Source organism: Cetorhinus maximus, chromosome 2, assembly GCF_964194155.1.
Source record: "Cetorhinus maximus chromosome 2, sCetMax3.hap1.1, whole genome shotgun sequence".
NCBI classification, from domain to species: domain Eukaryota; kingdom Metazoa; phylum Chordata; class Chondrichthyes; order Lamniformes; family Cetorhinidae; genus Cetorhinus; species Cetorhinus maximus.
Window position 1 is genome coordinate 223,657,029 of NC_135880.1, and position 26,148 is coordinate 223,683,176.

General features: G+C 40.8%; 1 protein-coding gene across 1 annotated transcript in view; it reads left to right on the forward strand.

The window, feature by feature from the left end:
• Positions 1–26,148, forward strand: part of sorl1 (sortilin-related receptor, L(DLR class) A repeats containing) — a 203,602-nt gene that overhangs the window by 128,768 nt on the left and 48,686 nt on the right. Inside the window, exons 18-28 of the mRNA XM_078533063.1 lie at positions 1,449–1,580; positions 3,263–3,354; positions 6,712–6,958; positions 7,991–8,129; positions 9,392–9,562; positions 17,235–17,348; positions 17,672–17,794; positions 19,154–19,273; positions 20,494–20,619; positions 23,478–23,588; positions 25,855–25,986. Coding sequence (XP_078389189.1) covers positions 1,449–1,580; positions 3,263–3,354; positions 6,712–6,958; positions 7,991–8,129; positions 9,392–9,562; positions 17,235–17,348; positions 17,672–17,794; positions 19,154–19,273; positions 20,494–20,619; positions 23,478–23,588; positions 25,855–25,986 — 1,507 coding nt within the window. The remainder of the gene's footprint in view (positions 1–1,448; positions 1,581–3,262; positions 3,355–6,711; positions 6,959–7,990; positions 8,130–9,391; positions 9,563–17,234; positions 17,349–17,671; positions 17,795–19,153; positions 19,274–20,493; positions 20,620–23,477; positions 23,589–25,854; positions 25,987–26,148) is intronic.

Consider the following 26,148-nt stretch of genomic DNA (forward strand, 5'->3'; position numbering starts at 1 on the left):
TTGCTGTAAAAATTTTATTGAAGTACTTTACATGCATAATATATGATGATGATGATATAAGAGGTACCTTAATGATGAGACTTCAGTGGGTCTGCAGTATTGTACAGTTATGTCAATGCACAAAGAACTAGTCAGTCAGCTTTGCTGCAGGACTTGATTGCAGATGCTTTAGATGTACAAGAGGGAATCTGAGCATTTTCATGCCCGTTATTTTATTTTAATTTTGTTGGTGTGAATACATTTAAAGGCTCTATACATGCCAGAATGAAATTGTTCAAAGTTTATTAAAGTTTTTCACCCAGTGCATTTGAGCAAAGAAATTTGTATAGATTTGGAATCGAGGATAATCCAGAGGTATTTGGGGCACAGAGAGGGAGAGGAGCACGCAGAGCGATAAAGAAAGGAAGATGCAAAAGAAGAGACACAAATAGATGAGCAGAATTTAAATCTAGTGTTTTGTTGGCACATTAACTGCATTGTTAGCCTGTTGATTTGTTGCCTTAGGTATAATGGAATCTGATGTGACCTAGGCCAGAACTATCCGCAGCCTAACCTCTAATTAGTAGATTTGCAAGTTATGCTTCATAAATCAATGCACATCACATTGGGGTTGCTAATTCCTTTCAAATTATAGAATGAGTATGGTTGAAAAAAACCATGCTAGCCAAGCTTTTTGTCTTGCACTCATCAGGACAGATGCAAGAATACCAAATTTCAAAGGGAACAACAATTTATACTGCATGAGAAAAGGGTGCTGATTGGTAGGCAAGTGGACTCTGGTCGAGCCATTGCCATGGAAGAACGTTTGTCTTTTTTTGGTCCTGTTGAGTAAAAATGAGCTATTTTGACAGCGTGTCTGTTTTCAGCAATACGCTGGTTCTGTACTGTCAAGCGACTACTTATATAACAAACACAATTTAGTTTCAATTTCATGTTTGTTTTAAACTGCAGATATTATTGGTGGTGTTGAAATTTGAGCTCCCAATACCAGCAAGAAATGAAATGGAGTGTTTCTAATATACATTCAGATGTATGGTAATGATTTTATTTTGTCAGATGCACAGCCTGAATTACGACCTTTCGTTAAATTGTAGGGGATACGTGTGTCTTTACAGATCCGCTCCTGGACTTAGTGAAGATGACAGGTCCAGAGTTAGGGTGACATGTGGAGGGTTGTCCTAGCTGAGCCTCTCTCCTTTAGTTTAGTTGGTGACCTTGATGAGGAAACATATTGTACAGTTGGACAGTAATATTGTACATTAGACATAGGGTACCTTTAATGTGGTTTAAATTGGGATTTATTTTACAGTTTGAAATTGTTACAGATAACAGAATTAGCCTTGTTATGATAGACCAGTAATACACTGAAACATTCATTTATTGCTTTATTTTATAATTTAACTATCAGTTTGCCACTGTTTCTTGCTAATCAGTTTTTCTCTGCTCAGCGTTTGTGCTTAAATGGAAACACAGGCCAGGATATAATAATAAAGGATGGCCTACAAATAGTGGAAGCTTTAGCCTTTGACCCTATCAGCGAGCTTCTCTACTGGATAGATGCTGGAGCAAAGAAACTTGAGGCAAGTATTACATTTTCTGTTTAATTGTTAAATGCCTATGACCCGTTCAAGCATTGGCCAGCGATTGGGCTGATCCCCAGAGGGCAAAGCGATTTAAATGAGACCTACCCTGGCCCACAACTCCACACCTCAACAGGTGGATCAAGAGTATCATGGACAGCAGTCTGGTGGTGGATTGCCAGACCCATCCACTGAGCAGTAGTAAGTGATGTGGGAGTGTGAATGGGAGGGCTGGATATAATTTGTGTAATTTGCAGTATGTCAGCAATATAATTAATGCTAGATTAATTGGTACTTATTAATAGATTAATATCTACTTGAAATAAGTTCAATATTGCTACTGTTTTTCAGTCCGCAGCCTTGCTTGCATGTATGCTAGTAACTTTGTAAAATTGTTTATTACTAAACTGATAGTTTTTGAACAAATTGCAAAGTTTAGCCTTTTTTATCTTGGCAACTGATGAAGGGATTCTGTAATATATGTTGAATCAGTCCTAGCAAGGAGAGCTGATAAATAATGCTGGTACATTGAGAAAAGTAAGAACGAGGTACCACACACGTGCTGCAGATATTTGAACAGAAATTAGATATTACTGACTTCTAATAAAATTTCCTGCCTTTTTCTTCTGCTCTCCCAAAGATTGGGATTCATGGTGAACTAGAGTTTCTTGAGCCTAGTTAGTCAAGTGACACATTCTGTCCATTTGAGTCTAAATTATCAGCAAGGTACAAGCCTGGCTACATCCTCAATTTCCCCATTTCAACAGCGAATGCTTTGGATCAGCAGTACAAACTTGGACTAGTTGTTCCTCTCTCTTCCACTCTGCTGGTGGAAATAGGCTATTGACGCACATTGCAGATGTAATTTAGGACTTTCAGGGTTTCTGTAACTCAGCAACAGACTCTGCTGTGCCCTTAAATGGGCTTGAGCATGCTTTTTAACTTTGGCAAAGAGATTGCCTTCCTTTGAGAAAGAAAAACAAAAACAGGTGTCAGAGCTTAAAAAATAATATTTCTCAACCTTTTTCTATGTGACCAGATTGCTCTGATTGAAAGCTCTGAAGCTGCTAGCAATCTAGAGTACAATGTATTTAGTGGGACTTGACCCTAATTAAGTGGGTGTAAATCACCGCATTAAAACTGAATTATAATTCAATGCTAACCTTACATTTTTAGCTGTTCCATTGAATGGCTGGCTGGTGCAGAAAATAAAAATCATGTGCATAGGACATATCATTTGTAAAGTAGAGATGTTGCTTGGGTTGTGTAGAGGGACTTTTATGTTGCCTCTATTACGTTCAGGTGATGCAGAAATATGGATGAGTGGTTTCTCAATTTTCCCTTGAATATAACATTCTCCCAAAAAGAAAGATGTGATTCTGCTCTGCTGTATGTCTATATTTAGATCAAACTTTGAGCTTTTACTCTGATTGAACTAGTCTTCAGCTTAGTTTCAGCTCGATCATTAAGTTAAATTTTATTATGGTAGCTGACTCCTCTTACCCACTTTTTTATTAAACTCCAAATAAATTCATGCAATGATTTTATATCAGTCCATTACAAATAACACTTATTGAGAGCTCCAATCTTACAAATCTTGTTTGATTGAGAGTGAAGTTTGGGGAGATGAAAAAAATTATAATTTTAAGTTCCTTTTGATAATTTACTTTCTCATGCGTTAGGTTTCAAACCCTGATGGAGACCTTCGCCTAACTCTGCTGAATTCCACTGTATTAGACCATCCAAGGGCTCTCGTACTAATTCCCAATGATGGGTAAGTTTAGGAAACAAGTTTAAATTTGTGTCTCTGTGGTATGTAATATTGTACAGCTTGTCAGGAAAATCCAAAAGCCTCTGCAGAGATGAAATATCTAGTAAGGAGCAATGATCAGTAATAGACCTTTGCAGCTTCCAAAAAGTCTATATCCAGGATGGTATCGAGGAGCATCAATTAAAAGAGCAATGAGTAGGAGTTCTGTGGTAGTCAGCCACTATGAATAACTTCATGGAGGCTATTTCTGAATGAAATTAGGCTAAACACTTTGTTAGGAGTTGGCTGCATTTGACATGTTAGTACAGTGGGAACAAATCAGGTATTGGAAGGCATGTTAAAAGTATTGCCTGTCAATCGAGCATAAATAAGCACGCATCTATTTCTTGTCTCCCACATCATTTTACCCCCAATACAGTAGTGCTCCAGTATCTTTCCAGTGAATGTTTCCACCCATCCTGTGCTCCACCTTCCTTATTCGAGCTACTGATAAGGAAGCTGTTCTGGCAGCCATGCAGATCAGATCCACTCGTAATCAGAGAATCGTCCCAAGTGTTGGTCTCTCGGTTTCTTTCGCTCGCCCCCTTTCGCTCGCCCCCTCCCCAGTAGAGTCCTTTAGTTATGAAGGGTTTTATACCTTTTAGCCAGCACACACAATTTCAGCTGAGTCCTGCTTGAAAGAGACATTCCTTGACACCAGCTTGTTCTAAACTAGACTGCTTGATAACAGAACCAAACACAAGAATCTAATCCCCTGTGGTTAACTTCTTGTTGGCTCTTTTTTCTCTATTGTCCATGTCCAAGTCAGCTTGATCTCATGATCAGTTCGTGGAAACAAGTTGCTTTTTTACAAGAAACCATCTTCCAAAAAAACCTAGTTCCTAAAGGGATCATTACCTTAACATAGGTTTTCCCCCCAGAAGCACATGTACCATTGCAATTGGAATATCCGTCACTAACTCTGTCTGATATAAGTCCTACCTGCCCCCCTTCCTTAGCCCAAAGGTACTGTAGCACTGGTCCAGCTAAGATGGATTAACTCTAGTTTGGAAATTAAGCTTGGGCCCTTCTGATGGGTGGATTACACCACCAGAACGTGGTGAGTTCAGCTGCCATTGTTACATTGGGTTTGCTGTTGGCCAATTTGTAAGTCTTGTTCCCGATGCTTCCTGATGTTGATTCTGATTTGGAATTTATATAGCTCAGCTAGCTTTCATTTTTAGCATTTGTGAGTTTGGCTCATTTGAAACTGAGTTTTCCTAACAGCAGAGGGCGCTGAGATGCACTAAATTATACAAGTACATTCGTGCCATCCAATGGCACAAGACTGCATTGCAGGTGCTTCAGTATTAGCCGTTCTTTTAGACAAGAAGGAATTGTTCCGTCACTGTTTTTCATATCTAGAATTCCCACCTCATTGGATGATCATGTTTTTTCCCCAGTGGGCTGTACAGAAATTTCTAGATGGAAACCTTGACACATGAAGTCCGCATTACCATAGTCACTTTTCTGTCTCTATATGAAGATATTAATTTATTATTTAATGAATTTCCATCAGTAGGCAAGCGAACCTCCAAACTCATGCCATTCTTCTGAACCTTGTCCCCTGTTTTGTCCTTGCCTATTGTTTGGCTTTAGGCTCGGCAAAAAATGGGCAGCTTGTTCCTGCAACAACTTGCATTTATATAGTGGCTTTGACATTGTCAGACATTTCAAGGCACTTCATGGGAGTGATTATCAAACAAGATTTGACACTGAGCGATGTACACTGAGATATTAGGCAAATAACCAAAAGCTTGGTCAAGAAGGTAAATTTTAAGGAAGTCTTAAAGGAGGAGAGTGAGCCTGCAACAGGATGAAATTGTATTGCTTCAATAAGACCTGTATTTGATTAACTGAGATTTCCCCAATGTGAATTCTTTGCCCGCGTTAAGTTCCTGTATTTCTTGGCTGCAGAAATGGGCAGGGGCCTCCTTTCAATTGTTTGTCCCATTGCCCTCTTTAGACACATGCCAGGCAATGCAAGAGAGCATTTTTACATTTGTTTAGGGTTTCAGATACTCAAACAGAAATCTATGATCTGCTCTGTTTCACCTCTTTTTTTAACCTTTCTTTCTGCCACAACTACAAATCAGGGTAATTTAGAAATGGGGAAAAAACATATATCTGGTTAAAAGGCAATGTGATCTGGGTCACCATCTTTATAAATGGTGACCTTGCAGTTAGCAGAAACCAATAATATGCTCATTGCAAGATCTATTGATCATATAAAGAGGTTCAGAGTCTAGTGTGGTTGAACATTAACTGTTTATTGGTAACACGTAACTATGTACAGATATAAAAGGTATAGCCCAAGCTATGAGCTAACTCCATGCTTGCTTCTACACAAGTCTCTACACAGTCCACAGCTGACTCTAGTCTCAGGTTGTGCCTCTTTACATCACACTAGGGGTTACTGTTTCCCAGTCCCACATTAATCCTTGCTATGCCAGATACTCCTATACTACACCCATGGGTTCTGTGCTTAATATTAGAGACTAACATTGATCTCAGGAATATTGCATGCCTTCAGTGCATGGTCCTTCAGTGTAACAATGCATACAAAATGACAGACTCTGACCTCATGCTTACATCTCTATCTGCAGGAAATTCCCTCCTCTTCCCTTGTTGCCACCTGATGTTTGTAGGAACTTGATGTAAAATGTCACACGTGAACCAAATTGCATTTATACCAAAATACTGGTACACAACCCTGCCCCCTCTCTCTGTGTAAACAAAAAACCTCCGTGTGGAGATGAACAAACATTTTTGTGCGTCTGCTTTAAATCACAGTGTTGTTACGAGCACTATATAACTTCTCTCTCAACCACAAAGATTAGTTATTTTTATAAAGCACTTTAGGTTAACTGGTGGCTGCTGCCCATTTTCTTGGTCTAATGGGGTGCTTGATTTGAAAACGAAACACCCTTTGATTTTGCAGTGTTGGATAGTTAAGTGGTGGTGATGCATTCCCTCGGTCTCTGAGAGACCATGTCTTATCCGTTTTCCTTGACATAGCTGGAAGTGTATAGATTTGCTTGCACTGCACTAAGTAGCCTCCGTTAAAAAGTGCTCACAATTTGAATTTCATAGAACTCAGTTTTTCTATTCCTCCAATTTAACTAGAATTACGTGTTGCTACTGAACCCTTATGTCGTGAGATAAAACAGTCAAAGAAAAGTCACTACTTTTTTCCTTTTTAAAAACTGGACTACAAGCAGTTTTTCTGATGCTTGTCCTCTGGTGCAGCAAATGTTCATGCAAATGGATTTATGTTATGTAAGACAGTGAATTTTATTTGTCCTGATATTCTCCCCACAGCCTGATGTTTTGGACAGACTGGGGTGATGATGCAGTTGGCATTTATAGAAGTGAGATGGATGCATCTAATGTTGTTCGAATCATCACTGATGGCATTAAATGGCCTAATGGAATTACAGTGGATGGCTCCTGGATCTATTGGACTGAAGCCTATGTTGACCGAATTGAACGAGCAGACTTTAATGGCGGTCAGAGATCAGTAGTGATACAGAACCTTCCCCATCCATACGCCATTAGTGTTTTTAAGGTATGCAACTTGGGATGCTGGACCTATCATTGTCACTTGCAAAAAACACATTTGAGGAAGTTCACAACGAGTTTTTAAAATTTTGGTAATTGAGTTCAGATGTTGGGGTAGAGTATTTATGGTGATTACTCCTTAATAGATTTTATTTTGAAATTAGCCCTATTTGGTGTTGTGGTTTTTTAAGCTGCTTCTGTATATTATGTAATAAGTGCATTGGATGGAAATAATTTTCATTGTATCATTCTCTACAATTAATTCTTTAATTCTACTCAGTAGCCTTTTTAGCTTCCATAAATTGAGAAACAAGTAAAATTATGATGGATACAGATTTACATAAATAAAACATTGAACCATGCACTGTCTAACTGCCACTAAATGTTTCAGTCTGACACATTGATTTCATTGCAGTCCTATAAATACCATTGAATCATCCAAAAGGTTAGACAGATGTGTGCTCAAGTGTCAGTGTAGATTTTTATACTTGCCCAGTTTGTCCCAATTTTTATTCTCACTTTCTGAATGAGCAGAGATTTGCTCAGGTTTAGCTCCATAAGTGTTAGAAGCTCCCTGATACATCACCCAGATTGGCCAGCCTTCAAGTGCGGGACTTTGAAATTCTCCAGTTCAACACTTGAGCAGATAATCTATTCTGATATTTTGGTGCATTACTGAGGAAATGCTGCATTGTGGGAGGTGCCTTTTTTAATTTACATCTTGATGTGTGGCGAGGCCAGCATTTATCACCCATCCCTAATTGCCCTTGAGAAGGTGGCAATGAACTGCCTTCTTGAACTGCTGCTGTCCCTGCACTGTAGGTATTTCCACATGTTGTTGAGGTGGAGGGAGTTCCAGGATTTTGATCCACTAACGGTGAAGGAACAGTGAGAGGTTAGGCTGAGATCCTAATGTGCTTTGCGATGCATGAGGCTGTAACAATGCTGTAAATAAATGCAAGCTCTTTCCACTTGTGAAGAAGTTTGAATGCCATGCTTGCAATAAGTAAAGACGAAGATATTCATTTACTTTTTTCAGAATCAGATCTACTGGGATGATTGGTCTGAAATGAGCATCTTTCGGGCAAATAAGCATGATGGCTCAGGTGTGGAGTCCCTGGTCACTGGTTTAACTGGAGTAATGGACATGAAGGTGTTCTACAAGGGCAAGACAAGAGGTAGCATCTTTTATATAACTTTGGCTCTCATGCTTTTTTTGTGTGCCCTTGGTCTACACAATTGATTTGTGATGTATATTGGGCTTTTTATTTTGTTTGCTTGCCAGTAAAATAGACACCCAAATATTACCCAAGAATCTTTTTAAGCCAGCACAACATTAGATGACTGGAAAAAGAAATGAAAAGAAGCTGAGTAAATTATCGGTAAACCATCTGACATGCTTTGTTAGACTGTAAAGGCATAATTTTCAGGGGGTGGATGAGGGATTAGGGAGAGAAATTATGCACCTGCAGCTTTCTATCACACCAAAATATATCATGCTTAGAGAGCCACCTGATCGTACATGGAGTTGGGATGAAGAACAAGAGAAGGACCCTCCAGGTAAACAGAATGCTCTGCTACAATATCACCCAAGTACTGGTGTCTCACCTCTGCAAAAGGAAACAATGTACTGGGGTCTCCTCAGTGACTGTACCTCAGTAAAGTATTCTCTGTTTTACCACCAAAATTTGTTTGCAGGATAGACTGTTCTTATACCTATCCAGAAGTTGCATTGATATCTGTGGATCTCTCTCCAACTATTTATGATTAACTTTGAAATGTACCTAGTTATTTAACAACTTGCATTTATACAGCATCTTAAACATTAAAGCACATTGGTGTTTTTCTCAGAAGCGTTATCGGACAAAAATTGACACCAATGAAGGAAATATTAAGGAGGATGACTGAAAGCTTGGTTGGACAGGTCAGTTTTGAGGAAAGTGATGGAGGAGGAGAGAGGGGCAGAAATTTCAGAAGAAATTCCAGAGCCTTGAGGCCCAGAGAGTTGGAGCCACAGATGATGGAGCAAAGATTGTGGGGGGGGTTACAGAATGCAAGGGAGGTTGTAAGGCGCACCTGAAAAGGAAGGCTCTGTACCATTTGAGTTTACTATGCTGGTAGCTATGGGATTTGTGGTATTAAATCCTGGTCACCATGACACTGAGGAAGCCTAGTTTTTCTACTTGAGCACTAATCATTATTAGTGACTCATTCATTGACCTTTTGGCTTTTATTTCTGCTGCTCCTATATTATATCTGTGTTAACATGCCTGAATACTACTATAGAGCAGCAATTTACATTGAAATAAAAAATCCCGTGTGCAAAAGTCCTTCCACATCGGTAGAGAAAGGGATTGGTGAAAATCAAGTTGAATCCCTTCATTAATAGTTCACAACTGCTATTTGAAGTTTTTCCTAACAAATTGTATTTATCTTAAAGGGGGAAATGCATGTTTGGAGAAAGCCTGCAGCTTGCTTTGTCTTCCTAAACCTCATAATAGGAGATGTGTCTGCCCTGTGGGAGTGAAAAGCACAGTTTTGCCATCTGGGGATGTTCGTTGTGACTGTCCACATGGCTACTCACTAAAGGATAACATCTGTGTGAAGCAAGGTGAGTGTCTGTACAGTTAGCATTGCTGAAATATTTTGTGATTACTAGGCCATTAGGTAGGCGTGTGCACGTGCATGCATGTACAGCAGGCTTGATGCACAAATACTGGAGGCTTCTCTCACTGTTGATCTTACAATTCTTTCCCTGACACAGTTTTGTTCTCCTTTTTTATATGTTTCTCCCTTTTAATGTAAATCCCATTGTTCTCTTATGTTTTTAGACCTTTACATTTTCTCAAAATATAAATCTTTTCATAGTGCCTTTGGGAAAAATACACACTGCTTGGCCTAGCTTCTCCCACTAGGTGTAACATCCTACCATCCCTTTGAAATTCAAACTACCCTGAATTATCTAAAAATGCAAGTTCTCCTCACTCCACATCCTAAGACTTCAGCCCTGTTTGTATTTAGCATTTCAAACCTAGCATCTTTTGATGAATCAAAGCCTTCAGACCAGCTGTCTCCAATTCAATTAAACCCCACACACGTGCGCAATATATATTTATTCCAGGCCTGTGTCCAGGTTTTAAATGTCCAATTTTCGTTTGAGCCTCTATAATCCGTAGACTAAATGGTTGCAGTGATGAACTCCATCTGAACAGCACTTCGGTCTCGAAATTTGTCCAGAAACTTTAAAGGATTGTGGTCTGTATAAACAATTGTTTCTGATGAATTGTTTACAACGTAAATCTCAATGCTGCAACGCTAACAACAGACCCAGAGTCTCCTTTTCGATCGTTGAACATCTCCCCTGTACGTTCAACTTCTGTGAAAAATACCCTATCGGCTTCTCAATTCCAATTTCTTCACCTTGCAACAGTACGGCCCCAATGCTTATATCGCTTATCAGTGGCCAACTTAAATTGCTTGGCATAATTGGGTATTGCCAAAACTAGTGTCGTAGTCAGTACAGTTTTTAAACTGTCAAATGGCTTCTGACATGCTTGTGTCAATTGAAACTTCATGCTCTTTTTTAATAGTTCACTGTGGTGCAACCACACTGCTACAATTTGGTACAAATTTCCAGTAAAACCCACTCCAACCCAGGAATCTCAAAACTCCTTGTTTTGTTGAAGGCACAGGGAAATCCACGATAGCTTTGACTTTCACGTCTCTCAGGGCTACCTTACCATGTCTAATGGTATGGCCTAGATATGTTACTTGTGCTTTTGCAAATTTACTTTTAGCCAAGTTCATCACCAAATTAGCTCCTTGTAGTTGACTAAATAATTCTTCCAGATGTTGTAAATGCTCCTCCCACATTTGACTGAAAACTATCAAGTCGTCAATATAAGCAGCATAATTGCTCAGTCCTGCAATTACCTTGTCAGTCTTTGAAAAGTTGCAGGTGCATGTTTCATACCAAATGGCATAACTTTAAATTGCTATAGTCCATCTGACGTCACAAAAGTTGATATCTCCTTTGCTCTCTCTGATGATGATGATACTTGCCAATATCCTCTCAGCAAGTCAATCTTAGTGATAAACTTTGATTGCCCCACTTTCTCAATGCAATCTTTCAACCGTGGTATAGGATATGAATCTGCTTTTGTCACTGCATTCACCTTTTGATAGTCCCCACACAATCTTAGTGTTCCATCCAGTTTCGGTACCATCACAATAGGAGACCTCCAGTTACTGCAACTAGACTCAATGATGTCATTTTGAAGCATGAATTCAATTTCTTTCTGTACTTGTGATAACTTTGGATTTAATCTAGAAGGATGTTGCCTTTATTGAGGATGAAATTTCTACACTCGCATCATGTGTAGCTTAATTTGTCCTCCCTAGCTTATTCCCACAGATAGCTTTGTGTGACTGCAATAGCTTCTCCAAATCACTTTGACACTTGTCTAGAAGGTAACTCTTATTATATTTAAATTTTCAAGTACCCCCTCATTATCCAATCTGATTAGAGGAAAATCAATTTGAAAATTCTCTTTCTACCTCATTCTCATTATCTACCACCACTAATACCTCCTTTTTGGTCCTCTTCCCTGTCGAAGTACTTTTTAAGCATGTTTACATGACACACCCTCTGCTTTTTCTTCTGTCTGGTTTATTTATTAAATTTACTTCGCTCAGTTTCTTTTCAATCCTGTAAGGCCCACTAAACCATGACTTTAATGAGTCACCCAGTCCTGGTAACAGAACTAATGCTTTCTCCCCAGCAACCAAACTGCGAGCTATAGCTCTCCTATCTTCCTTCTCTTTCGTCACTTGCTGTGATACCTTTAAAGTCCAGCTTTTTAAGTTGGTTCCGTCTTTCCTCCGTTGCTAACTTTTCCCTCTGGAGATCAAGTTTTCGCATTTCCGTTCCTTTTTGAAATAATCTCTCTTTCCCTTTCTTTTTCTGCTGCCTCTAGTTCCAGTTTTTTTTTTCATTTCCAATTCTTCTTCCTTCTGCCTCCAATTCAAGTTTTTAGCACTTAGCTTCTTTTGATGAGTCAAAGCCTCCAGACCAGCTGTCTCCAATTCAATTGAAGCACGGACAGACACGCGCAGGCTCCCACACGCACACCATCCAAACCACACTATTAACCTACTTTTACAAATTACAATAATATTGAGAATTATTATACTTTTGTGACTTTGTGTGTGTGTTGTGCATGTGTTGATATGTCTAGTGTTATGCTTACACAGTCCAATAGTCTGATTACAGTTTGGGTTCATATATCAATGGCAATCACTTGGGATGGGCTAATGGAAACCACTATACCCAGCATACGTGTAAGAAACGTGATTGAGAGGGCCTTACGAGCCTTGAACCTGTTCTGCCATTCAGCAAGATCATGACTGATCTATCAACTTCATTTTTTCATGTTATTCGCTCGACTAGTAATCGAGAGACCCAGGGTAATGCTCTGGGGACCCAGGCTTGAATCCCGCCACAGCAGATGGTGGAATTTGAATTCAATAAAAATCTAGAATTAAAAGTCTGACGATGACCATGAAACGATTGTCAATTGTTGTAAAAGCCCATCTGGTTCACTAATGGCCTTTAGGGAAGGAAATCTGTCATCCTTACCTGGTCTGGCCTACACGTGACTCCAAACCCACAACAACGTGGTTAACTCTTAAAATGCCTTCTGAAATGGCCTAGCAAGCCACTCAGTTGTAACAAACCCCTACAAAGTCATAAGAAAGGAATGAAACTGTACTGACTATCTGGCATTGACCTAGGAACTGGAAACAACAACAGCAACCTCAGCCCTGTTGACCCTACAAAGTCCTCCTTATTAACATCTGGGGGCTAGTACCAAAATTGGGAGAGCTCTCCCAACAGACTAGTCAAGCAACAGCCTGACATAGTCATCCTCATGGAATCATATCTTACAGATAATGTCCCAGACACCACCATCACCATCCCTGGGTATGTCCTGTCCCACTGGCAGGACAGGCCCAGCAGAAGTGGCAGCACAGTGGTAATAGCCGAAAGGGAGTTGCCCTAGGAGTTCTCAACATCAACTGTGGACTCCATGAAGTCAGGTCAAAAATGGGCAAGGAAACCTCCTGCTGATTACCACGTACTGCCCTCCCTCAGCTGATGAATCAGTGCTCCTCCATGTTGGACACCACTTGGAGGAAGCACCGAGGGTGGCAAGGGCACAGAATGTACTCTGGGTGGTGGACTTCAATGTCCACCAAGAGTGGCTCAGTAGCACCACTACTGACTGAGCTGGCCGAGTCCTAAATGACATAGCTGCTAGACTGGGTCTGTGGTAGGTGATGAGGGAACCAACAAGAGGGAAAAACATACTTCATCCTCACCAACCTGCCTGCCGTGGATGCATCTGTCCATGACACTGTTGGTAGGAGCAACCACTGCACAGTCACTCTGGCGATGAAGTACCGCCTTCACATTGAGGATACCCTCCATCGTGTTGTGTGGCACTACCACAATGCTAAATGGGATAGATTTCGAACAGATCTAGTGACTCAAGACTGGGCACCTATGAGGCGCTGTGGGCAATCATCAGCACCAGAATTGTACTCGAACACAATCTGTAACCTCGTGGCCCGGCATATCCCCCCACTCTATTGTTACCATCAAGCTAAGGGATCAACCCTGGCTCAATGAAGAGTGCAGGAGGGCATGCCAGGAGCAGCACCAGACATACCTAAAAATGAGATGTCAACCTGGTGAAGCTATAACACAGGACTACTTGCATGCCGAGCAGCATGTGATAGACAGACTAAGCGATCCCACAACCAAAGGATCAGATCTAAGCCCTGCAGTCCTGCCACATCCAGTCGTGAATGGTGGTGGGCAATTAAACAACTCACTGGAGGAGACAGATCCACAAATATCCCCATCCTCATGATGGGGGAGCCCAGCACATCAGTGCAAAAGATGAGGCTGAAGCATTTGCTACAATCTTCGGCCAAAAGTGCCGAGTGGATGATCCATCACAGTCGTCTCCAGAGGTTCCCAGCATCACAGATGCCAGCCTTCAGCCAATGTGGTTCACTTCACGTGATATCAAGAAATGGCTGAAGGCACTGGATACTGCAAAGGCTATGGGCCCTGACAATAATCTGACAATAGTACTGAAGGCTTCTGCTCCAGAACTTGCCACACCCCTAGCCAAGCTGTTCCAGTACAGCTACAACACTGGCATTTATCTGGCTATGTGGAGAATTGCTGAGGTATGTCCTGTACACACAAAGCAGGGCAAATACAACCCAGCCAATTACTGCCCCATTAGCCTACTCTTGGTCATCAGTAAAGTAATGGAAGGGGTCGTCAATATTGCTATCAAGTGGCAATTGCTTAGCAATAACCTCAATGACGCCCATTTTGGGTTCTGCTAGGGCCACTCATTACAGACTTGGTTCAAACATGGACAAAAGAGCTGAATTCCAGTGGTGAGGTGAGAATGACTGCCATTGACATCAAGGCTGCATTTGACAGTGTGCGGCATCAGGGAGCCCTAACAAAACTGGAGTCGATGGGAATCGGGGGGGGTGGGGAACTCTCTCTGCTGTTTGGAGTTATACCTAGCACAAAGGAAGATGGCTGTAGTTGTTGGAGGTCAGTCACCTCGGCTCCAGACATCACTGCAGGAGCTCCTCAGGGTAGTGTCCTCGGCCCAACCACCTTCAACTGCTTCACAAAATGACCTTCCTTCCATCATAAGGCCAGAAGTGGGGATGTTCACTGATGTTTGCACAATGTTCAGCACCATTTGTGACTCCTCAGATACTGAAGCAGTCCATGTCTAAATGCAGCAAAACCTGGACAATATCCAGGCTTGGGCTGACGAGCAGCAAGTAACATTTGTGCCACACAAGTGTCTGGCAATGACCGTCTCCAACAAGAGAGAATCCAACCATTGCCCCTTGATGCTCAATGGCATTACCATCACTGAATCCCCCACCATCGACATTCTGGGGGTTACCATTGACCAGAAACTGAACTGGACTAGCCATATAAATACTGTGGTTACAAGAGCAGGTCAGAGGCTAGGAATCATGTGATGAGTAACCCACCTCCTGACTCCCCAAAGCCTGTCGACTATCTACAAGTCAGGAGTGTGATGGAATACCCCCCACTTGCCTGGATGAGTGCAGCTTCAGCAACACTCAAGCTTGACACCATCCAGGACAAAGCAGCCTGCTTGATTGGCACCACATCCACAAACATTAATTCCCTCCACCACCGATGCACAGTGGCAGCAATGTGTACCATCTACAAGATGCACTGCAGGAATTCACCAAGGCTCCTTCAACAGCATCTTCCAAACCCATGACCACTACCATCTAGAAGGACAAGGGCAGCAGATAGATGGGAACACCACCACATTGACGTTCCCCTCCAAGTCACTCCCCATCCTGTCTTGGAAATATATCGTTGTTCCTTCACTGTCAGTGGGTCAAAATCCTGGACTCCCTAACAGCACTGGGTGTACCTACACGTGGACTGCAGCGGTTCAAGAAGGCAGCTCACCACCACCACATTGGGTAATTAGGGATGGGCAATAAATGCTGGCCCAGCCAGTGAAGCCCACATCCCATGAATGAATTTTTATAAAACAATTCGAGATGGAGGGGTGGGATGTGGGGCAGGGGGAAATTGAGGAGACGGAGCACACTTGTCTGTTTGCTTTTTATGTCATAAATGATTTGAAACTTTTTATTTTTAAAGCACCATTATTTTACAAGGTAAAGGGCAAAATAAAACAACTGCTGGAAATCTGAAATAAAAAATGGGAAGTGCCAGAAGCAATCAGCAAGTTAGGAGTGAGGAAGTTACTGTTAATGTTTTAGGTTTGATGATCTGGTTCTGATCAAGGGGTCATAAGACCTGCAATGTTAATCCTACCTTCTGATTCTCAGATGCTGCCTGACCTTGGTTGGTGTTTCCGGCATTGTCTGATTTTTATGGATTTTTGGCTGTTGAGTTATGTCACCTATCAATTTACTCTTAATGTTGACCTGCAGATGTTGACAAAATTTAGGACCTTGTTATGTACTTATGAGGGTGGTCTGTGTATAATTGTCACCAAAAAAACAGCAAATGTTCAGATGCAGTTATACTTTAGTTACTGATAGTGTCAATTTGCAGCAGGCAGTCCCTTGTTTTATACTGTCTACCTGCAATCTGCGCTCGGATCTCAGAGGGGGAGGTTTGTGTGGCATGTGGACAGATTTTCTCTTATTTGAGAGAACATCTACACTCTCTCCTTTAAATAAGCCCTAAATGGTGTCCTGGAGGCCTATCAGATTGCTTGCATGCTTTCTAAATTGATTAGCCACAGCACTGAAGCCGGTCTTTAAGTAGTATGAAGGCAAACTGTTGTGAAGTGGCCTCACCAAGGGATCCATTTCCTTTATCCGGTCAGTTTTGCCTCTGCCAATTGGAAACCTCTTAACAGCAGTGCAGACGTGACCACATAAATGCAACCTAAAATACAGAATCCTATTACACTGTATACTTGAGACCAAGTCATTTTCTGGAGTTTTGGAATTTTCTAGATTATAGAATGACGATAGAATGCCTAATCGCAAGTGTAAACCAGAAAACACTGTTTCTGCTCCCAGAGTACTAGACTAAAATGCCAGACTGCTCAAAGTTTCTGAACATCTGGTGCTCCTGAACATCAGATTTCCTGACTGGAGAGGTTACAGTGTATTAACTCCATACCTGCTTTGCTGGAGTGAAATGGCTTCTGCTGTTGCCTTCACACTAAGAGCTGCAATATTAATGGAAGGTAAAACTGCTTCCTGCCAGCACTACAGCTGCACTGTAGATAATGACATGTCAAAAGTAATGTTGGAATTGGAGAAGAAGGAAACTGTGTTTTGTTTGCAAGTGGTCCATCATTATCTTGAAGCTGCAAAGGTGTGAAGTGCTGCAACAAACTTGTTTCCTAAACAAGTTTAAGCAGAATCCACCAAAATGTTTGTCCCCTCTCTTCTAGCCTTTCTCTTTCCCTGCAGCCCCCCCCACCCCCCCCCACCATAACAATTGCTACAAAAACCAGAAAAGGTGTTGAAAGTAGGAGTACTACAGAGAATTGTTTATGATTCAGTACTATCCCCAATCTTTCCATCTGCTTGAAATTACCTGATATCCATGTAGGCCTTTCCCCTCTGAGGGCATTGGAATTTCTGCTTTGTCTTAGAACTATTCACCAGTTCCTTTTAAATGTGTGTTTATTTTATTATAGAGCATACTTGTCTGCCTAACCAGTACAGGTGCTCCAATGGCAAATGTATCAGCAGCATTTGGAAGTGTGATAATGATAATGACTGTGGCGATTACAGTGATGAAAGCAATTGCCGTAAGTACTGTTTGATTTTAGCAGCTGTGCCAAGTTATCTCTATCTTATTGTAACTTTACAATAACAAATTACACCTAAAACTTCACTGGGATGTAGTGGAATATCTCCTCTGTTTTACCATGTAAGGTTATCCCTCTAATCTTTGCTACCTTGAACATAAGCCTTGCTTGGCACCAGAGGTTTGTAATAATGAAATTTGGCTATCTTGCTGTATTTTATCCACTTACCCTCATTTTGCATTCTGCGTTAGTGTGATATTGTAGTGTTACGATGTATAAAAGTATGAGTTTAATATGCATAAGCATTTTTCCCCTTTTCACAGCAACAGCTATTTGTGATCCCGATTCTCAGTTCAAATGTCGGTCATCGGGGATGTGTATTCCACTGTCATACAAATGTGATCGTGAAGATGACTGTGGGGATGATAGTGATGAAGAGCAGTGCTGTAAGTGACTTCAGAAGCTTTAGTCTACATTTACTTAATCGGCTAAAGCAAACTGGGGTACTCCACATGGTGTCCCATATAAACCTAAAGGTGCATTTTGTTTCATTGTTTCGTTAAATCTGTTGTTCAGGTGATTTTGATTTCTGGTGTAAAGTTGCTTGCACTTTGAGCCCTCTCCAGCAGAGGGCAGGCACAAACTTGTTGTCCAACTAACTGGAAGGTATTTGCACTGAGTGAACTTATTCACTCCTCCCTCCCCCCCCCCAGCCAACACACACACAGGTGTGCACACACTCCCAATCCACCCTGGCCTCCTTCCCCAGTGGCTAGGTTTCTGCTGGATGCCTATGACTGAGATTGGTAAAGCCTGATGAGAATCTTGGGCAGGAACCTAGCTGGCAAGACCATATTGTATATTCTAATTTTGGTGTTTCATCTCAAAACCAAAATTCTACCTTATCCGTTAACAATTTAGTTTGATCTGTGCATCTAAAGGCAGAAGAAAAATGTGTGTTAAAAGAGCTGACGTTAATTCTTGGTGTTGCTCCCATCCAAGTCAATGGAATTTGGCTAACTGGTACTCCAATTTAATGGATAAGTTCTGTTATGACTTTATGGAAAAATTTGAGTCTTCAGCCATGTTGCTTTCCTGACACCAGTGCTTGGACATTGAAAATCTGGGTTGTTGTGTTTCTGGGCTCATGAGAAACAGCCAATTATTTGCAACATACAGTAGAAGAGCCTGCTAGTTTTAGGCCTGCAGTCTAGGAATTAAAACTGGCTAACCCATGAAAGCACCTTTTTTATAAGAAACTCATATATTGGTTATATGAATGACTATTTTGTTCAGTTTTGAAAGTGTTTTTCCACTCCCATATTTTTATAAAGTACTTTTTGATTTGCAGGTTGGATACAAGTGGGCCTTCTACTGTATGAAAATAATTTACTTGTCACAAATTAATCACTTAGAAACATGACTCACAAGACTTCTAATGATCAATATTGGTGTAGAAGCGTTCTCCCCAGGCAGTTCATTATTGACAATCAATGTGCTGTCCTCACATGTTCTATTTCTAGTCTTCCTATAATTACAGCCAGCTAAATGTGCTAAGGTCTTGCATTTGATGGTAAATATATTTTGTCTAAAATACTCAGTAGGATAAAGGAACTGAGACAAATCTTGTGTCTAGCTGCAATATTGTAAAGTATTCCTGTCCTAGTCAAGTTGTGACAAATCTAAAGTTTATTTTAAAAGGTCTCATCAAATTATGCAAACATATTGAATGGGTCCTTTGTACATAAATCTTATCAAAGTGTAAGCCTTGGCATTGTAATTATTTTCCCTTAAAACCCCTACAGCATTGAACAGCTGTAAGAGTGACGAATTTACTTGTGCCACTGGCATGTGTATTCGCTTATCTTGGACATGTGATGGGGACAATGACTGCCGAGATTGGTCAGATGAACTGAACTGCACTGGTAAGTCATCATTCATTTATTGTTGTGAACTTCACTGGGATTTAACTTGTTCTTAGTTACTAGATTTAAGCAAAGAGCAATGTTTTGATTTAGTTTCTTGTTGGCAGAAGTACTGTGCAGTTCTAGTTATGGCAAAGCAGTGAATTATCTGAAATACAGGATAAATATTAATTTTATTTTCATTGTTTGTTTATATTGGAGTAAATTCCAGTATGAAAACCAGGAATGTAGTTTGGCCACTTATCATTTGTGTAGTGTTTTCAAAAAGTGATTTAATTAATTGATCGGAAGAACAAATATTAATTTGGAGAAGAGGATAACAAATTATGGACCCAGAATTTCTGTTCCTGGGGGTCGTGCCACAGAGGCACCCTGCTGGGGGACCCTCGCCCCAAAGTCCCCACACACTGACTGCACAGGAATTGCCGGCAAGTTTAAACTGCCGATGGGCAATTACCCTGCACTGGGAACCATTCGATACTCTGATTTAAATCAGTGACTTCGGATGGTTCCAACTCAGCAGAATAATTACCCAGGAAAGTTAGGATTTGAAACCACTTTTAATTCCTGAGTAACTATACTACACCTGCACCCCCCGCCCCCACCCCGACTTGTCTGTCCATCCTACCCACTTACCTTGTACACTTACCTTCTTCCTAGCTTCTCAAAAGTGCATTTAAACATGAGGACCTTTAAACTTACCCGGTTTATGGCAGTTAGTGCTGTAAAAGGAGGTGGGGGTGGGGGGGAACTGGGCATGGCTTCAGTTTCCCCAACATTGCTGCCCTGCATTAGGAGGCCTTGGGACCCAGGTATGCTGCACATTTATCACCAGGCCCAGATCAGAAGAGCAGGCAAGAAATGTGCAGCTCCCAACCAGGGTAAGTAAAAAGGAGCAGAATAGCATCCGACAGTGATTACCACTCCTCGGAAGTTCTGGTCCTAGTATTTAAACCACCTCCTTCTGAATATGAAAGTGAGGCATTTTCAAAGTAAGCACATTTGCTTTGAAGAGGAGCAGGTGGAACATAAATCTAACCTCTGTTAGAAACTCTACTTTCCACTTTTGAAGAATGATGTTTGACTAAAATGCCTCCTTTAGCTAGCATTCTGCACAGCAGAAATGCATTTGAGCTCTGGAAGTACCTAATAAATTGTATGTAATTATATTGCTGATCTGTTGTAAGAAGCATTAATGCTTTGCCATTGGTGCTCTTTAGCAAGTGAACGCACCTGTGACTCTAGCAACTTTTCATGCCGCAATGGACACTGTATCCCACTCAGATGGATTTGTGATGGAGATGATGATTGCCGTGATGGATCTGATGAAGATGTGACTCGCTGTGGTAAGAATCCTATGGATATGTGCTGTTTTTTTTTCTCTCTCTCTCTCTTTTGTAATCTGGCAGTAGGTAAAATAAATGATGAGATTTTGTTTGGCTTCACAGTGAAAACCAGATTCTAATCTAGTTCCAGTTAATATAATTTAAGCAGCCAGAAACAGGCTAGATGTGCCTCTGTCCTAGCAGGCATTGTGTTGAAATCACTACCTCTGTATACTTGATTTAATGTATTTTGAAGGCAGGGAAATGGCACAAACATTTAATGTTTCTTCCATCAAAAGCTGCAAACAGTTAAGTAGGTCTCCAGATTAAAAGAAAATTAACTGCAATGTTTCTTTATCAACAATTTATATTCATATAATGTAATTAAAGTAATGTCTCCAGACACTTCAAAGGAGCATTATAAAACAAAGTATGACACCAAACCACGTAAAGATACATTATGTCAGGTGACCAAAAGTTTGGTCAAAGAGATTTTAAGAATTACCTTAAAGGAAGAAAGTGAGGTAGAAGGGCAGAGAGGCGTACAGAGGGATTTCCAGAGCTTGGAACCTGAGCAACGGAGGGCACAGCCACCAATGGTGGAGCAATTGTAATTGGGAATGCAAAGAGGCCAGAATTCGAGGAGCGCAGAAATCTTGGAGGGTTGTGGAGAGATAGGGAGGGGTAAGACCATGGAGGGATTTGAAAACAAGGATGAGAATTTTAAAGTCAAGGCGTAGCTTCGCTAGGAGCCAGCATAAGTCATAAGCACAACGATGATCAAGGAATGGGACCTGCTGCAAGTTAAACCATAAGCAGTAGAGTTTTTGGATGACCTCAAGTTTACATAGGGTAGAAGGGAGACCAGCCAGGAGTGCATTGAAATAGTTGAGTCTGGATGTAATGAAGTAATGAATGATCGTTTCGGCAGCAGATGAGCTGAAGACGTGAAGTTGAGAGACGTTAGAAGTAGAAATAGGCGGTCTTAGTGATAGCACAAATAATGTGGTCAGAAGCTCATCTTGCAATCTTGGTAGCATACTTGATCCCGAACAAACTGGCTTAATCTCAGACTGTTGACAGGGAGAAGATGGAGTCAGTAACCAGGGAACAGAGTTTTGACCGGGGACCGAAAATGACGGCTTAAGTCTTCCTCCAATTAAATACTGGGAACTTTCTACTCATCCGATACTGGATGTCAGATAAACAATCTGATAATTTAGCAACAGTGGAGGAGTTGAGAGAGGTGGTGGTGAGGTAGAACTGCGTGTTGTCAGGGTACATGTGGAAAATTAACACCTAATATAAATAATTTTGGTCTGGGATGAGAAGTAAAGCACTTTGCTTCCAATATTTCTGACTGTTATTTTGTGCAAATTAAACTGAAAGTTATCTTAATAGGTTTACAGATACTGGGTTTGATTCAAAGTGCAATTTGTGAAAAAGGGAAGTTTTTGTCACTTTGACCTGCAGATTACGTTGAATTGTGAAATGGTAGTATACATGCTAATGATACTTGGTCCCAAGTTGGTTCATGCACACTTAACTTAGCCAGGTACATTGCACATCTATTAATGAAAAATACTGTACATGCTGGAAATCTGAAATAAAAACAGAAAATGCTGGAAATGTTCAGCAGGTCTGGCAGCATCAGTGGAGAAAGAAACAGAATTAAGTTTCAGGTCAATGATCTTTATCAAAACTCTTGAGATTAAGAGCATCATATAGGATGCAAACTAATCAATATCTGAAGTGTGGAAATCTGGCTGTAATAATAACAGATATCAAGAAGATATAATAAATCTCATAATATTATTGGAATTTATTGTAAAATAGACTAATAGTGGGGTGTGTGTGCATTGTGCGCGTCTTAATTGAATAGAGCAGCTAGCCTGGGTGCTTTGATGTAGGAAGAGAAGTTAGGTTTGAAATGTTAAATTAGGTAAACGTGGAAGTTTATAAACACTAGTGTCAAGGGAACATGTGCATTTTGAGATAAACCAGACTAGATTGTTTTAAAAGGAGGGGTGAAATGTGTCACCTAGCCAGGTGAAGTTTAGAAATGGTGTGCTTATTTTTCCCAAAGATTACTGGTAAAACTTAGTGCTATATGAGGGTTTTATTATCAGGAAAATAAAGCCCAAAGACAGTGAAACAATGGATATTTGCATTCAAGGGGGAAAATATGTATAAAAGAGCAAAGGCTTGTGTGTAAGGGAAGGCATTTTTAAGATCTTTAAAAGTGTGAAAAAGCCTTCGGCATCTATGCCTCAAGCTGCTGTCTTCAAGGGACTGAAGTGAAGAGAACTCACTTTGAATTCGACTTGTTCAGGGTATCATGTTTCTTTGCCTGGGTCTTTTAAAATCCACGTGTCTTACTGTTACCTTAACAAGTGTAACTGGGAGTCAGATTGATTAGGGGATTTAGAAGTTAGCATAGTTGTAACTTGTAGATCTATGTATGTATTTAAAATCATTTCTCTTATTTAATAAATGTTTAATCTAGTTTTATAAAAACCTATATGACTTGGGCTTATTACTACTGCATTTCAAGCACGCGTCTCAATTTATACAAACTGCAAAACAAGTGGCAGTTGGGATTTTAACAACTCAGCATTTACCATCGGCTGTGTCACAACGTGCAGAGACAGAGCAAGGAGCAAAAAACTGTCTGCATTTGCTCTTTCTAATTAAGCAGAACTGGATTAGTGCTCCGATTGTCATTTGGGAAGCCAATATTACAGTTACTTGTATTCTGAACTGTACTATTCAATGTCCTAAGTTGAATGAAATGGCTGCATTGGAGCATGTGTGTTTTTATTAACTCCAAAATGTCCTGATACATTTGCCTTTTCTCCCTTTTCCATCATATTGCCCAGCTAAGACCACCTGTAATGGATTTAGCTGTAGAAATGGTAGCTGTATAGCGATGACCAAACGTTGCAATGGTGTACCAGACTGTTCTGACAGATCAGATGAGCAAAACTGCAGTGAGTATTCTTTATACTCTTCAGCTGTAATTAAGTTTGCATAATTTAGTTTGACAACTTTGTCATGCAAAAGAGGTTGGATCAACAATACTTAATATCATATTGTTCTTAATAATTCCAATATAGTACACAATAATGAGATAAATGCTAATAACTTGGTTAAGTCCAATGGATGCAAAAATACTCGGGCATATTTGATCACAAGGAGAAAAGATTGGAGGCCTGCCCTAAGACAACCTAGTGGTACCTTTCTCCATCAGCATAGTTAATAGCTAATTAACAGTTAATTTTGACCACCAGCATTTTACTAACTTAAATTGCTGTAAAACTTGCTCCCTAGTATTGATTTGCTATAAGAATTTTTTTGTGTGTTCACACCCAAATGACATGGTTGTTTTTCCTTCCTCTAGATTTAACCAATTTTTAAAAAAAAACTCAAATTACTGACTTAAAACTCAGACAATGACTTGGAGGAAGGGACCAAATGTATGGTAGCTAAATTTGCTGATGATGCCAAGGCCTGAATTTTACCCTTAGCGGGCTTGCGCAATCGGTGGGCCAGGGAGCGGTCAGAAAACAGACCCCCAACCGCGATTTCACACTGGCTGGTCTATTAACAGCCAGTCAGCGTGAAGCGCACGCTGTAAAGCTCAGTGCTTCCGGGGTCGGGGTGGGAGGGCGGGTGATGGTGTCACCGTGGGTGCGGGTGAGCGCTGCGCAAGAGCTCCCTGGAGGCAGACAGCTGCCTCGGGGAGCTCCAGACTTGCAAACGATGAAATAAAAGTGTAAAAAGCTGCAAAAAAAAAAACATTTCCATCCATCACAATCAATCACCTGAAAGCATGCCTCATTTAAAAAAAAATGCTGTCCACAGATATTTATTTTAATTTTAATTCACAACGAAGATTTCATCCCACCTTTGGATGAGATTTGATGAAAAATGTAAAGGCCGCCTGGCCGATTCGCAAGTCTGCCAACCGTAAGGTTGGACGGGCCATGAAAAATCAGACGACTGCACCGTTAATGGGCTTATTTGCCCGCTTAATTGTTGGTGAGCGGGCTTCCGACTTTTGCACCCGCTGAGCGAAATATCGTGTGAGTGCGCGATGACGTCGGGACACTTGCACATCTAGTGTGATTTTACACCTGATCAGGTTGGGCGTGCGCCTGCCCGCAGGATGTGATATTCTGCCCCAAGATAAGTAAGAGTAAGGTAAAGAGTCTATGAAGGGGTTTGGGTAGGTTAAGTGAGTGGGCAAAAATTTGGCAGATAGAATATAATGTGTGAAAATGTGAATTTGTCCACTTTGGCAGGAAGAATAGAATAGGATTATGTTATTGAAATGGAGAGAGATTACAGAACCCGGTGATATAGAAGGATCAGAATGTCCTGGGACATGAATCACAAAGTTAGCATGCAGGTACAGCAAGTGATTTAGGAAGGCAAAAGCAATGTTGGCATTTATTGCAAGAGAGATAGAATATAAATGTAGGGAAGTTTTACTACAACTGTACATGGCCTTGGTGAGACCACATCTGGAGTACAGTGTATAGTTTTCCTTATTTGCAAAAGGATATAATTGCATTAGAAGCAATTCAGAGAAAGTTCACGCGACACACTCCTGGGATGAAGAGCTTATCTTATGAAGAAAGGTTGAGCAGGTTGGGCCTATACACATTGGAGTTTAGAAAAATGAGGTGATCTTATTGGAACACAAGACCCTAAGGGTGGATGCTGAAAGGATGCTCTGCTTGTTGTAGAGACGAGAACTAGAGGACCCAGTTTAAAAATAGGGGGTCTCCCATTTAAGACGGAGATGAGGAGAATTTTTTTTCTGAGAATCATTAGCCTGTGGAATTTTGTTCCCCAGAAAGCAGTGGAGGCTGGGTCATTGAATTTATTTGAGGCTGAGTTAGTTTTTGATAGACAAGGGGTCAAGGGTCATGGGGGGCAGACAGGAAAGTGGAGTTGAGACCACAATCAGATCAGCCATGATCTTATCAAATGGCAGAGCAGGCTCAAAGAACTGAATGGCCTATTCCTCCTCCTATGTTTCTACAATGCCTGAAAGGGACTGGCAAAGTATTTGCAATTCCTATTTTCCCAGGGATGAACAGTGAGACATTATTGTGCTTTCCAATGTCTGTTACCTCAATGTGCTTTACATTAAAGGTATCTCCTCATCAGTACCATGGAAAGCAAGTTGCTGTTCTTATTTAATAATTAAACCTAGAGGCTTACCGTGTTCTATCATCTGCTTTCCAGATCCGTTGTGCTCTCAGTATGTGGATTTTGTCTGTGAGGACAGACATCGGTGCCTGCACAGCTTCATGGTGTGTGATGGAACCCCACAATGCGACGATGGTTCAGATGAAGATCCAAATTATGCATCCTGTTGTATGTTTTTGTTTAGTAATACTGTACCATATTAAAACTCCACCATATTAAAACTACAGTACAAAAATATGCTGAGGGTGACGTGCTAAAAGTATTTCTGCTGTAACATCTGTAGTCAAATTGGGCCACTTGATCATGTGTTGGGGCGAAAGGTGTACTTTC